Here is a 16161-nt window from a genome sequence, read left to right as displayed (position 1 = left end):
ACAATTATTCTAGCAAGATTGTTCAATTATTAAGCCTGAATGTACAATGTTGTTATGACTGAATGTTCAAGTTATTTTATAGAGCTGACTTTGTTCTGTGTACATTAAATTGCGTTAATGATCATTGTGTATGACTAAATATACATTAGCTTCACTAACATGCATGCATAACATATTCTATAGACACAAACAAAACAAAAAAAAACTCAATATGGGTACTAGATTAAAAGGTCAACACATAACAACATGATTGTAACCCACTTAATGTACATGAATGTCAACAAAGTGTACATGCAATGTACGTGCATGTACATGCAACTGTAGGTGGAGCTAATAATAAAAAAAGGTTCCGCAACCAACGTAAATAAGGATAAATCACAATGTACACTGATGGTCAATACTTTGATCACTGAAAATCCCCAAATGTACACTCGTATATTATTGTACATCAAACCATATGCATTTGTACATTAAAAAAAGTTTTAAAAATGCAAAACAGAATATAAAATCAAATATATCAACATTTGGAAATTTAAAATAGAAATGAATGAAAATAAGGGAGAAATAAATGAAGAACAAAATAAATGAGAGAGATAATTGAAATGGTTCTTGAAAAATAAATGAGAGAGAAAAAGAGGGAATAGTGAGTGATGAGAGAGAAAGAGCTGGCCCACCTAAAAATTCTGCCAAAAGCCTGCCAAATTTTGGCCCTCCTAAAAGCATCAAAACTACGTAGTTTTGGCCAAGGTGTAGGTTCCTCATCCTACACCCTGGTGCAGGATCTAAATTGCCAAGTTATTTAACAACTCAAAAGAAAGTTTATTTGTACTAAAAGTTACGATGTATCCCTCGTTATACTCTTATCTTAACTTATTTTTCCTAAAATAAAAAAAAAACCCTATGAACTGTACAAGTGTGGGAATAATTGTGTGTTAACCTGTTGTAGGTTAACCTGACATTCAATATATATAGTGTTTACATTACAGACCTATGACTATGAAAGTACCATTCTACCATTTACATATAATATTATCCCTTTACATATAATATTATCCAATACACCCCCTCAATCTTTACGAGGTGAAACAACGGATAGATTGGTACGATGCTTATTAAATAAGTCAGTAGATAGGCCTTTAGTAAAAATGTTTGCAACCTGAGACTGAGTAGGAACATGTCGAACAATAAGACCTCCATTGGCAACCATTTCTCTAACAAAGTGATAGTCAACATCGATATGTTTACTACGATCATAATGAACTGGATTAGCAGTGAGATAAGTAGCAGAGACATTATCGCAATAGACAATCACAGGACGACGGAGAAAATGGCCAATGTCAGCAAGAAGTTTTCCACAATACCAAGGAAAAATAGAAACAGTTCCTTCAACCATACCAAGTAACTGATGAGACATAAGCAAGCAAGTAATCTGAGTTTTCCATAATAAATAATCCTCAGGAGAGGAGAGAGTTATGGTTACCAAAGTAGTGAGATTGGGCATCGATAATTGTGGAAGGTTGAAGGAATAAACCAGATTGAAAGAAGCTGCCTGGGACGTGGAGGAGATATGAGGCGACGAGGAAGGCAGCGAGACAGGAAGGCTGGAGAACCGGGCCGGTTGTGCGCCAGGGTGGGAGGCGACCAGAGAGGTGGCTGCGAAACCGGGCGGGAAACGCGGGTAGCCGCGCGTCACAGAGGCGGGAGAGGAGACGCCTGGGTTCACGGTGGAGAAACCCACTGACCATGGCTGGGCGAAGAAACTGCCAGCAGAGTGGTCGGTATACGCAGCAGCGGCAGAGGGAACGTGCGGCGTGTGCGTCGAAAACGCTGCGGTCAGCGCCGGCGAGGAGAAAGGGACGCCGGAGGTGAGCGGGGCAGCGGTGGATGCCTGGATGATGCGGCGGAAGCAAGCACATAATCCATGATAAAAGAAAACGAACGTGAGGTGGAGGAAAAAAAAATTTAGGGTTTTTTTTTCTGTTCTTTTAGAAAAACCTAGGCTGTGATACCATGTACAAGTGTGGGAATAATTGTGTGTTAACCTGTTGTAGGTTAACATGACATTCAATATATATAGTGTTTACATTACAGACCTATGACTATGAAAGTACCATTCTACCCTTACATATAATATTATCCCTTTACATATAATATTATCCAATATGAACATATTCGGTCTATAAATTTATATCTCATCAAATGTGATTATATATACATCACGAATCCTTTATTAATCACTAAACTTAAATGATATCCATTTACCCTTCAAATAAAGCAATGAGTAATTGTGAAGCTAGACAACACAATAGTGATTAGTTAGTGAATACCAGCAAAAGCCAGAAGTGGCTTGAGTAAGATAGTCACTTGATCACTTCATCCTTCCTATATTTTTCCTTTTTCCGCCGCTATTACTCCGCGTTTGCGCAATTTTGGACTGTCTTTATCTTTCATCCCCACAAGAAACTTATACTACAAAATTCATAATGGAGATGCCTACCAAAATTTACACTCATTCTGCTTACCTGTATACCATTTTCTGTTTTCAATTCTGATCTTCTACTTCTTACATTTTCTATATATATACCAAAATTATATCCTTTTCTTGTATAGTACAAAATACAGTTAAATTCAAATATGGCTCTTTTTGTCAACTTCATTTCCATCATTCTTCTTTTCTCATTTGCTACAGCTTGTGATCGCTGTGTTCATCAATCAAAGGCTGCTTACTTCTACAATGATTCCCCACTTTCATGTAAATTTTAATTTATAGCGTGTTTGGTTTGGAGGAAAATGTTTCCCTAGAAGTCTGTCTTTTTTTTTTTCCATTTTCCTCTGTTTGGTCTTTAACGTGTGAAAAGTAATTTTTTTTTCTAAATAATTTAGAATTGCGTTTTACAATTGAAATCTTTTGACATATATCAAAAAAGCCTAAAAAATGTCCCCTGTTTCATTGCTACTATATCTTTATGTAATTGTACCAAGGATATCTTGGCCTAGTGGTTAAGATTGAGGTGCTGTGAACGATAGGTCACAAGTTCGAATCCTCCCTGTCCTTTTTTGTACTTTGTACCGCCTTCGTGGCTCATATGGATAAAAAAAAAATATCTTTATGTAATTGTACATTGAATAATTTAAGAATGACCCGTATAAGGGGCAGTCATTAATTAATATGTTGATGTGATGTTTTAATGCAGCTGGAGCTTGTGGGTATGGTTCTTTGGCTTTAAACTTTAGTGGAGGATTTATTGCAGCGGGTGTTTCTTCGTTGTACAAAAATGGTGCTGGTTGTGGTGCTTGTTTTCAGGTATTCTTAATTTCTTAGACCCCCTAAATTCCTACATCTCAATTTAGTTGTCACGTTAATAGTGTAATATATGGATTATAATATGACAACTAAATTTAGTTGGACGTAACATACTAATACGTGTTTTTAGTTTTTGCTATAGTTGTTTCAGTTTAATTGTTACGTTTCCAACTTAAAACTTTAATTATTAATGTTAAAGTTGGTACTAATGTCGATATAATTTTCTAATTATGGCAGATAAGATGCAAAAACAATGGTGTTTGTAGTAAATCGGGGACTAAAGTGATATTGACTGATCTGAATACAAATAACAAGAATGATTTCGTGTTAAGCTACAGAGCTTTTAAAGCCATGGCCAAAGCTGGAAAGGATCAAGATGTTCTAAAGCTAGGTATCGCTGACGTGGAATATAAAAGGTATACATTATCCAACAACTTATTACTTAATTAGTATAAGATTGTTTATAGGTTCATGAATGTGACATGATACACTCATACACTGAAGACATTTATATAACATAACCTGAAAATGATTAGTATTTTAGAGCCAAAATTTTTTAGTTTATTGATATTTTTACCTTGATGCTTATACACCATTTTGTTAGGGTTGTAAGTGCGTAGCGGAAGCAAATTAAGGTGTAGAAATTGAGAAAGATAAATGGAGTTGGAATATGTGTCAAGATAAGTAGTAAAAAAGATGGACACACAATATTTAACGTGGAAAATTTCCTCAAATAGATGCAAAAAATCAAAACTCATGAACGACGAGTATCCAGAATCCACTATATGAAAATAAGAGAGTACAAGAACCCTAAATATTATTAGGGCGAGTAATACGATAACACTCTCACTATACAATAAACTTACTAAAGAGTATTACAAATAAGAATAGTGGATTAATTATACAAGGTGGGTTATAAACAAAGGAGGGATTAATTTGGAAGCCTTATATATGACTTCTTGTATTTGTGGAGGTTGGTTGATGATTTTTGGTTGACCTCCTCCAATGTTTGCCCAAGCCCCCTTTTTTAGTATAGAGCATGGCGGTGAATAATGTCCAGTGACAGAGTCAGGATTCTTAATCAGGAGTAGCATAAAAAAGGTACCAAATAGCAGTGATAATACTGCAACATAATTCACGTTAAATATTTATAACCCTTTTTTTAAATACGATATGATATTAGTATAAGAAATTATTTTCATTGACCATTTATTTTTTTCAATTGTACTTGGAAGTTTGGGCTACTCAAAAGGGGTTATGTGGTGCTATTTTTCTCTATTCATAGCAATTATATAATTTTATATATTAATTCAGTTGTATTCAGTTGTATTCAATTGGTATAGAAAGTGGTGCAATCTATACTACTGATGGTAAGAAAATGGTGATATTATGTTACTAACTTCTAAAAAATATCAACTTTTAAAAAATACTTACTAGTTTATTTTTAGATATATTGATAGGTAAAATTTTGTATTAACAAATGTGAAAAGTTTTTTTAATAAAGTCGAATTTTCCTTAAATAATTTCCTCCATAAATTCCCTTATTTTTATAGTAGTAAAGGGATTTTTCCTTAAAATAAAATTTTGATAAGGGATAAAAAAGGAGAAAAGGAAAAAAAAAGAGAGGAGAAAAGCGGTAAGAATTATGTGGTGCTATTTTTCTCTATTCATAATAATTATATAATTTTTTATATTAATTCAGTTGTATTCAATTGGTATAGAAAGTGGTGCAATCTATACTACTGATGGTAAGAAAATGAGATATTATGTTACTAACTTTTAAAAAATATCAACTTTTAAAAAATACTTACTAGTTTATTTTTAGATGTATTGATAGGTAAAATTGTGTATTGACAAATGTGAACATTATTTTAATAAGTGGAATTTCCCTTAAACAATTTCCTCCATAAATTCCCTTATTTTTATAGTAGTAAAGGGATTTTTCCTTGAACTAAAATTTGGATAAGGGAGAAAAAAGGAGAAAAGGAAAAAGAAGGAGAAAAGCGGTAAGAATTTTGCGACGGGGGAGTCGAACCTGGGATGTTGCGAGCCTTTGAGATCATAAATGCATGCTGGAACCAACCACTGCGACACGCCTATTATAATAGCATATAATGCTGGTTTATTTTATATTTACTGTTCTCAATTCTTAGCTTTTTCTCAGCTAAATTTTTTAAATTGTTTTTTAGAGGTAGCATATGCTACCCCTTGTTACTTAATAGATCCGCCCCTGATAATGTAGGCAAAATGAAGATTTTTCTAGTTCCATTGTCTAGATTGATGTATCCCTTAGCCAATGCTCTAGAAAAATCATGATCACCGTCATTCTTAGAGATTTCTAGAAAAATCTTTCTTGATTTCTTCCTAATCACCAACATATACTGGTGAGATATTTACCAACTTGGGCCATAATAGAATTCGGGCCACAACCCAACAATCTCCACCTTGGACCAAACTCTATACGTACTCGTCGTATGAACCCCGAACGGTATTAGGTAGATATGTCACCCTGTCCCAATCGTATATTGGGTTTAGATAAATCTGACATTCTAGAACCCGATTTATGATGATATTGATGTCGAATCGAAGTTGTGTAGGAAGAAGCCATGATTGAAGACCCTTGTAATACATAGAGATTATTATGTCTGATGACTTTCAGAAGTTCATGAGCACATTTGGAGACTTTAAGTACTCCACCTTGAGCTGAAATCTTGCACCCTTTAGAATCAAGAGTGCCCAAAGAAATGATGTTCTACTTCAGATCAGGAAGATATTGAACATTGGACAGAGTCCCGGTCTTACCATCATTTGTCTTGATCCGAATAGAGCCGATACCACGAAATTTGCAATGGGAACCGTTGCCCATAGAGACAGATATATTCTTCACCGATTTATAATCGATAAGATTATCCTTTTGAGAACAAATATGGATGATGCAACCGGAATCAAGCACCCAATTAGAAGTTCTACTTCTTTCAGGAGAAGTAGCCAAAAGAATATCATAGAATTCTATTTGACCAAAATTGGCTTGTGTAGTTTCCGTTGCGTTTTTTTCTCATTTTCTTCTTTTTCGAGTTTTTTCTTTAATTTTGTGAAATCGGAAACATCGTGCCTATCTTACAATATTTGTACAAATTCTTAGATTTAAGCCCATTAGATATGGCCCCATTTTTAGTACTTATTTTTCTGTGTGATTTCCCTCCTATATTTTATCCTTTGGCATTATCATTGGAATGCACTTCAAGGTCAATTTTTTTCTTTTGAAAATAAATGTGATTTAACATCCTCAAAAGATAAAGTATCATTGTTAACATATAACATGATTTCCTTGAAGTGCTTGTACGAAGGAGATAGGGAGACAATTAATAACACGACTTTAAACTCATCTTCAATCTTGACATCCAAATTTTCAAGATTAATAATAATAGAATTAAATTCATTAAGATGAGATTGGATAGAAGTAGCTTCGGTCATTCGAAAGCCTTTCCTTGAGACGGAGCTTGTTAGCAAGACTTTTAGTCATGTAAAGGGACGCCTCGTGAATGACCTCGCGTAGTAACTCCTTAGTTAGATATAGTTGGATCGTAGATAATGCTTTTTCATCCAACACTTGACATTGCTCGTCGGTCATAGTAGATGGCTTTTTCTGCTTGCCGTCAAGTGTCCTTTTGAATTTGCTCTGAGTTAGAACGGCATTCATCTGGACTTTCCAGATGTTGAAACTAATCTTGCCATCAAAGTTCTCAATCTCGAACTTCTTTATCGAAGACATCTGTGATATAGTAACTCTCTAAACAACCTTTGACTCTGATACCACTTGTTATGGTTGTGAGTGCGTAGCGGAAGCAAATTAAAGATGTGGAGATTGAGAAAAATAAATGGAGTTGGAATATGTGTCAAGAAAAGTAGTAAAAGAGATGGATACACAATATTTAACGTGGGAAAAATCGTCAAATAAAGGCAAAAAAACCCACGAACGACGAGTATCCAAAATCAACTATATGAAAATAGGAGAGTAACCCTAAATATTGTTAGGGTGAGTACTAAAATAACACTCTCACTATACACTAAACTCACTAAAGAGTATTACAAATAAGAATAGTGGATAAATTATACAAGGTGGGTTATAAACATGAAGGGAGTCATTTGTAAAGCTTATATATGACTTCTTGTATTTGTGGAGGTTGGTTGATGATTTTTGATTCACCTCTCATGTTTGCCCAAGCTCCCTTTTATAGTATAGTATAGAGCATGGCGGTGAATAATGTTTCAAAATGAAGATTTTTCTAGCTCCACTGTCTAGAATGATGCATCCCTTAATTAATACTCTAGAAAACTTGTGATCACCGTCATTCTTGGAGATTTCTAGAGAAATCATTCTTGATTTCTTTCTAATCATAATACATTTTTTTTTGAAACAAAGGAGCAATACTATTAAATTACGTTAACGTTTAGTACATCCGATGAAGTAGCTAAAGCATTTAGTCTATCATGTTCATAAAATTTAATACAATATGGGGGAGGAGTGCTCAAAATACACAAAGTGTTAAAGCCATCTGATTTCCCTTTTGCATCTTTTGCAATACTATCTGTAAGCTTGTTGGCTCCTCGTCCATTGTAGGTGAGTCTAAAGCCTTCTTGCCCGTGGAGCAACTCCCTGCACAAACATAATACATTGAATTCGTGACTGTTAATGGTATTTTCGTTTAAGATAGCCATCTTGGCTCGAAGACAGTCCGTCTCCACTATTACTTCAACCCAATTTCTTTCTTTTGCCCACTTTAAAGCTATGTAGATGGCTTTTATTTCAACCTCAAATGCATTATGTGTGTAAGTAGATAATTGGAAACCTTCAATCCAAAGCCCATTGTTATCACGACATGTAACCCCAAGAAAAGCTTGTTTAGTAGATAAAAGAAACGCAGCATCAATGTTAATTTTAAGATAGGGGTGCAGAGGGGGGTCCAAAGAGTGGTGGTTGGGAGCTTTACCCACTTTAGGTTGGTTCTGCGTAAAGAACCACTCAGTGGCGGCCCAATATGATGTTTTTAGAAGGACACTAGATGGAGTATTTTCTTTTCTAAAAAGTCAAGCATTACGACGTAACCAAATTTGCCAACAAAGAAAGACAACAAGCACATTACGAGGTATGGCATAGTTTTGGTGGGAAATAACGGTAGTGATAAGATCTTTGAACCAGGATTTAAATTGGGTACCAATGCTAATATCAATTCCAACCAAATTCCAGACCTCTTGGGCATGAGGACAGATTCGCAGGACATGGTCCCTAGTTTCTAAGGTCATCGGGCAAAAAATACAATTAAGAGAGTGCTCTTGAATCCTATAATTAATGTTAGAATTAGTAGGCATACGATCCCACCAAATTTGCCAAATAAAGAATTGATGTTTTGGATGCCCTGGACTCGCCCAAACCCACTCCCAGTCCCCCACCTCAAGGTGATTACTAGTCATAATTTCAGCAGTAGCAAGCTTTGAGTCGAACTTATTGTTTTTTGTCCACAAAGAGTAAGTTTTATCTTTCTTATTATTTAGTTGTATGGAACTTACTCTATCATTAATATAGGGAGGGAAGTTAAAAGAGAAGGTTTGAGTAAGGTCTTTGTTTTGGAGCTCATTTAGTGTGATTTTTGATTCCAATTACGTTGGTGGGCCAATTACCAAGGAGTTAAGATTATCTCTATTTAGCCACCTATCATACCAAATATTAATGTACTCACCATTTCCTATTTTCCAAGCTAAGCCTTTGCAATATTCATACCATCCTACCCCCACACCTCTCCAAAGATAAGAGCCTTTATTAAAGCTTGCAGGATGATTTTTATTGTTGACATACTTTTCATGCAGAAAGTTAGCAGCCCAAGTAGTATGGTTTTGTGAGATATTTTCCAACTTGGGCCATAATAGAATTTGGGCCACAACCCAACATGATGCAATATATCTTCAGTTATTTTATGTCCTATTCTCAAAAATAATACAATTTACTATACAACACAACGATGAAATTTTACCTATTAGAATGTTTGGACTTAGGAATATACAACAACATACTCCCTCCGTCCCAAAATATAGTTCTCATTTTCCTTTTTTCATGGTAATTTATGCAAATAGAATTTAAGAGGGATAGTAAAGATTTTTTGTTTATTTAAATAAATGTTGTGTGAAAAAAGATGATTTTAGGAGAGAGAATGGAAAATAATTGGTGAAAGAACATTAATTGTAACTTTTTGGTTGAATAAATAAAGGAAAAAACAAAATTCAAGAAGCAAATAAATGATGGGACACGGTTTTTCTAGACAAATTACGGAAAAATATGAAATTAAATATGAAAATGAAAACTATATTTTAGAACACTCAAAAAAGAAATGGAAACTATATTTTAGAACACTCAAAAAAGAAATGGAAACTATATTTTGTGACGGAGGGAGTAATAAATATCTCCCATTTCACTTTCATGTGTCTCGGGCCCTCGGCTTGTGGCCTACCGTCTCTTATTCTGCCACAATGATTTACATATATGAGCATTTATTACTGTTCAAGATTAAAGCACACAACACCAATTGAAACTTTTAGTGTTGCTTCTCTTTTATGGTTTAAAAAAAGACTATGGTATCTAATAATGAAAAGTACAAAATTTACTATTGCGATTGGATCCTCTATTATGCATGAGTTTCACAAATTGTCTATTAAGGTATATAGAGTATCAGAAGGTAAAGAAGTTGCTTGATTTGTAATTTTCCACCCCTATTTTGTGGGTTTGCTTGATTTATAGAGCTAGAAAATGGGTTGTATTATGCTAAATTTGTGCTCATGCGAATGCTAAATATATCGCGAAAGAGTTTGACACTAACCTAACTCATTTATAAATAAACGATTCAAAAGGCTTATCATTAACCTGACTAGATTTATTAGTTGATGATTAAAAAATGAAATTTTTTTATAGTGATTTTGTTCCTCGTGGAATCGAATGTATCACTTCATAATGTTGCTCCATTAGTGTTCCCCTCTAATAATTGTTTATTGGAGGTAGCAATAATATGATACTAATCGCTATTCTCCCAAACTTCCCAACTTAACTGAATCTACGTGGCCCATATAGCTTAGTGGTAATGTCTTATTTGTTCCACAAAGCGATGCCTATTACCTTAAGGATGAATGAATTAGTTGACTTAAGTACCACCGATAGTATTTTAAAACGTTACACTTACACCAGATTATTGTATGATTAAATACATCGCACTATAGATGTTTCTAGACACTCTCCAAAAAGGAAATGAACTTTTCTATAAAACTTGACTACTAAATTGAGTTCCATTAATCAATACTATAACAATTTAATCCAACTCTTGTTAAAATATACTTCATATAAGACTTAGATAGCTACATAGCCTACATTGATGAATGGTGACAATTGACAAGTACCAAAAAAACATGCATTATTTAACTGTAGTCCATTTTCATATCTGAGTTAGATGTTGGTGCTAATCATAAATCATTTGTAACAGAATACCATGTGATTTTAAAGGTCAAAATTTGGCTGTTCGAGTTGAAGAGTCGAGCAACAATTCTGGTTACTTGGCAATCAAAGTTCTCTACCAAGGTGGTCAAACAGAAATTGTTGCAATGGATGTTGCTCAGGTAAAGAAATCATATGGTTGATTACTCAAAACTACTCCTACTAAGAATTACGTATTATGTTAGATTTGGAAATTCTAAAAATAAGTCGGAAATTACCACTGACAAATTAAATAATCCAATTGAATACGCTTTTTGAAGACGTGAAAAATGGATAAAAGGATCACCACTTTCAAAAAACTCATAGTAAGATTGTTGGGTTTGATATCTTAACTTAAAGATCGTTATAAATATATCTTATCATTTAGACTACATAAACTCCATAGATATCAAACAAGACATACGCACCTTGAATATGTTAGAGCTAATCATGGACCGAGTTGTGCTAGCTAGCCCAACTCTGTTTAGGGCATTGGAGTGGCCGGGCCACTGGGTCGAAAAAGCAGCACAAACTCAAAGAAATTGCGTCCAGCGGATCGGGCTTAAGACCAAATCATATAAGATTAAATTGATGTTTAATTAGATGTGTTCAGCCAAAACACCTTAAATGAACCATGGAGAAGAAATTTCTGAAAAGTTGTTGATCAATCGAAAAATAGAAAAAATATGAAAAACATTGGTCCTTAGTTCCCCACATACTTCTATAGAAGAATATTTGTTTGATAATGGATGATACGTATTTCCATTCATAAATGTTATTTTTCTGTAATATTATAGGTTGGTGCACCAAATTGGAATTTCATGAGTCGGAATTACGGGGCAGTGTGGGACACAAGCAGGGTACCAAGTGGGCCATTGCAGTTCAGATTTGTTGTGACATCGGGCTACGATGGCAAGTACATTTGGGCCAAAAATGTCTTACCAGCAGACTGGAAGCCCGGTTTCATTTATGACACTATAGTTCAAATCACTGATATTGCTCAAGAGGCATGCTCTCCTTGTGATGATACTCAATGGAAATAGATATATTGTGCATCTATATCTCAGCTTTAAACTGCTGTGTTTTCTTGTTTAAATTATCATACGTGGTTTACGCATACATACGTATATTATATACAGATAAATACGTATATAGGTGTAATAAATTGGTATTAAACTAAACAATGCTTTCTACTTTTTGAGAAGGAAGAATAGTTAACTATTGCCTTTTTAATAGTACGATTTATTACTTTGTTAATCTTATAAGGAGAAGTGTCATTTCAGCTTAGATATTTGCAAGAGTTAATCCGACCCAAGTACCTAGTTATACAGATTGATTATCTAGGAGTAGATGGAAGCTTTTTAGGAACTTTTTTTTTCGTGAAAAAACGGCTTAAATAGATTAAGAGTTTGTGGCTAAATGCCTACTATGTAATCATTCCACATGTTTAAAAAAACAGTAGGAAAGGATGCAATAAATTCTAGTTCTATTTGCTACTACATCGTCTAGTCTTCCCTTCTTAGCAAGCTTTTCAGGACATTGACTTGTCACACAAGTTTGAATGTCATATTTTCGTATCCGAAAAGAAATATAGATATTTACATACAGAAGATGCTCACTAATGAATAGGGATCAAAGTTTGGTGTACGATTTAGATTTAGGTCTATTTTAATCCAATCCGAACAAAATTTGGGTTTTAATTTTTCGATCTAAATCCAACAAATTAGAGTTCGAGTTCAAACAATCCAATCGGAATTTCCAGACACTAGATTGCATCCGAACCAAATTATCCAACTTTTTTAAACTCTAGTTTTTCGAAGAGATAAATTTGACACGAGCATCAAAACAAAGTGTTCGATAATAGAAGTAATTCATACGGTTCCATAAAAGTTCATTAATAAACTAACAACAACTAATAATTCATTATAAACTCATAATTCATTAATACAAAAGGTTCAACAATAGCATAACATATTCAACTACACAGCTAGGGGTCGGGTGTACACCAATTTAGGAACAGGCGAGATCGGAACCAGCTGGACCAGTGGATCGAAATCTGGGATTTTTTGGACTGCGACTGGACAAAAATTTTCCGGTTTGGTCCCATTTTGGACATGTTGGACCGAAATCTATATTGTTCCAAAAATAAAATCTATTTTTATGTGATTTTAACATTTTTCTAAATTGGATACATTAAAATTTAATAATTTTTTTTTTTGGAAATTAAGTAAGGTTTATAGCTCAATCCACAAAAGCAACCTAAAGCTAGCTAGATAAGCCAGCAAACACAACTAAAGTTGGACATGCCCAACATTACAACTCATTAATCCAACTCCTATCATTATCTTTAACCTTAGCACTGATAATCTGAATGATTCTCTGCTTTACATTCATTTTGATATCCTGCACAGCCTTGCTAACTGTCATTACAACCTGATCCCAGTGGGTAGAATTCCTATTTCTCCATATTACATAAACAGTAGCTGCAATTGCAGCTAGCAGGACCATTTTCCTTGTCCTATTACCTTTATACCTATTCATAGTCCACCTGCAAAGCTGGATTAGGTTCCTTTGTCTCCATGGGATACCTAGTCATTGCAGCACTTCAGACAGGCACAGTTCACTGAACTTACAATCAAACAACAGGTGATTGATAGTTTCAGGGTGCTGATGGCAAAGCAAACATTGGTCATTCACACACACATTCATTAGCTTTAGCCTTTGTCTTGTTTTCAGTCTATCCTGAATAGCCAGCCACATAATCAGTCGATGTTTAGGTATAGTATACTTGTTCCAGACATATCTAGCCCACACCACTTGCCTGTTGCCCCTCATCAAGAGCTGGTAGTATTATTTAATGCTAAACTGGCCATTCATAAGCCATTGAACCCCATTTGTCTTCTCATTCATCAGGTTTTTAGCTTGACACACATACTTCCATGCCCAGCTGGCATGACTAGGGGTTGTATAACTAGCCCAGTTTGACTCTTTAATGTAAACACCATGCACCCACTTCACCCATAGGTTATCTTGTTTTTGTGCCACACCCCATGCAAGTTTGCTAAGAGCTACCATATTCCAAATTCCTGTGTCTCTAAAGCCCAGACCACCATCTTTTTTATATCTGCACAGCTTTCCCCATGCTACTGCACCTGGCTTTGTATCATTATGGGTACCAGACCATATAAAACATCTACAAATTGAGTTGATCTCTTTCAGGATACCTGTTGACTAGTTGACACCTAGCTGCAAATGATAAGTGTCTAGTTCCCCAAATCCTAATTCTTATCACCATCTTCTCAACTAAGGCTTGACAGTCCTTAGCCTTCAATTTTGATGTAGATATTGGCACTCCAAGGTATGTAAAAGGAAGTTGCCCAACTTTAAACCCACTAACCTCTGTCACTCTTTGAATGTCCCCCTGAGTCATGCCAGTAAAGTAGACCTCAGATTTGTGCTTGTTAACCTCCAGCCCTGATGTGTGAGAGAATAGTTGGAATCCTTGTAATAATATGTATGTGGATTTGAATGGAATTTGAAACCTTCCAAATCCTCTACATACGATAGTATTCTGTCTAGGTAATTCATACATAGAGCAAAAAGCAAGGGAGACATTGGGTCCCCTTGCCTGATACCCCTTTGAGCTTCGAAGAAACCAGTTGGCACACCATTCAGCATAATGGAAAACCTAGGTGTTCTAACACATACCATAACCAATTCAATGAATTTCCTAGGGAAGCCCACTCCCTCTAGCATTTGCTATATGAACTCCCAATTGACTGAGTCATAAGCTTTCTTCAGATCTATCTTCATCATGCATCCAGCTCTATTATTGCTTCTATTGTAGTGTTTAACCAAGTCTTGACAAATCAAGACATTATGGAGTATACTCCTGCCAGTAATTAAAGCTCCCTGATTGCTAAAATTTAATAATTGTAATAGCAATAATCTTACAGGTAATCAATAGTTTGTCTTTTACTTTCTAACTTTCTACCTTTTAAACTTTTTTTTTAACATATACTACCTCCGTTTCTTAATAAGTGCAACATTTCCCTTATTTGGAATAGTCACAATAAGTGCAACCAAGCTCAAAATGGTAAAAAAAGTTCAATATTATTACAAATATGCCACCAAAAAGCAAGAGGGGACCACAACTTTTTTGTTTCCTCACTTGAGTTACTCTACTTTATTGTGGTCCCAACTTTCTCTCTCTACATTCCTTGGTATTCCCCCACTTTCTCTATGTTGCACTTATTAAGAAACGGAGGAAGTATCTTTTTTTACTAAAATAACAGAAATTCCGGTCAAACTGGTAAGGAATGGAATTTCCCGGGTATGGACCGGACAAGACTATAACCCCGAAATCAAGATTTTTTGTGGACCACGGACCGGACCGGAATCTTTGTTCCGATCTGATCGTGTCCATATCCCGGTCCGACTCTAGTCTTTGCATCCATATACACAGCAGATTCAGCTTTACTACAACAAGGTAAGGTTTTAACTTATACGGGAAGGGTTGCAGACCATTTAAGCTTTTTTTTAAGAAAAATCAATTAAGCCAAACCATAAATAAATAAACATATAGGCACCGTTTATTATTCGGTTATCAGGGATTTTTGGATCCAATACCCTCAATCTAATCCAATTCAATCCAAATCCAATCCGAACATATTTCATTCGAGTCTAATTCGAATTCCTAATTCGATCAGGATTTCCTTGTATTTCGATTTTTATCTGAATAACTTTCACCCCTACTAATGCGTACCACATTTTAAAAATTGTAACTTTCCCACGACATATAAGCTACTAATACGTTTTTTTCTTAAACTAGTTTACCACCAATAATCGTAGCAACACTGTATGCTAAAATTTGTCCCTTTTTAATGCATTTCTCCCGTGAAATCTGGGTTTTTTTAATGCATATGAGTAATTTTGTTAGAACGTTGATACATACCAACATAACTAGTGGAATGCTTAGAGTATTCCATTGCTGATAAAACAATCTTTTTAGTATTGGTATAAATGATATTTCCCTCATGTTCAGCTATAACGAGAACCCCCAAATTTAAGGCAACTTGTTGTTCTAATCCAGTTCCAACAATGCGCTTCTCGCATTGGAGAAAGCGGAACTGCTTGATGTTGCACATTAGAAATACTCATTAAAACTCGATTTGCATCATTGTGCTCGATAAAAGGAATGAGGGAAGGTGCCATAGAAAAATATTAAAATATTCTTTGAAATAGGGGAATCGTTACTCTAAAAATGTATTTAGTAAAATCTAAAACGTGAGATATAAACTTTTACCACTTAAACAATTTTTTTAGTTAGAGAGTACTGGTGTGA

General features: G+C 34.8%; 1 protein-coding gene across 1 annotated transcript; it reads left to right on the top strand.

Annotated features, from left to right (window-relative positions):
• The first annotated feature begins 2435 nt into the window (after positions 1 to 2435).
• LOC104903841 (expansin-like A2) lies at positions 2436 to 12050 on the top strand. Its single transcript, XM_010691967.4, has 5 exons — positions 2436 to 2752; positions 3195 to 3304; positions 3542 to 3720; positions 10828 to 10960; positions 11615 to 12050. Exons 1-5 carry the CDS (start codon positions 2635 to 2637, stop codon positions 11858 to 11860), a joined length of 786 nt encoding a protein of 261 aa, XP_010690269.2. The 5' UTR covers positions 2436 to 2634; the 3' UTR covers positions 11861 to 12050.
• The last annotated feature ends 4111 nt before the right edge of the window (positions 12051 to 16161 follow it).

The sequence above is a fragment of the Beta vulgaris genome, chromosome 9 (genome assembly GCF_026745355.1).
Source record: "Beta vulgaris subsp. vulgaris cultivar EL10 chromosome 9, EL10.2, whole genome shotgun sequence".
Classification (NCBI taxonomy): domain Eukaryota; kingdom Viridiplantae; phylum Streptophyta; class Magnoliopsida; order Caryophyllales; family Amaranthaceae; genus Beta; species Beta vulgaris.
The sequence above is the reverse complement of the archived record's forward strand: the minus strand, read 5'-3'. Positions and strand labels throughout refer to the sequence as shown.

Excerpts from the sequence above, each read along its gene's own strand:
- LOC104903841 (XM_010691967.4), top strand. The coding sequence starts at position 2,635 with ATGGCTCTTTTTGTCAACTTCATTTCCATCATTCTTCTTTTCTCATTT. Across the intron at positions 3,305-3,541 it reads GTTGTGGTGCTTGTTTTCAG|ATAAGATGCAAAAACAATGG; the intron begins GTATTCTTAATT and ends TAATTATGGCAG. Across the intron at positions 3,721-10,827 it reads GCTGACGTGGAATATAAAAG|AATACCATGTGATTTTAAAG; the intron begins GTATACATTATC and ends CATTTGTAACAG.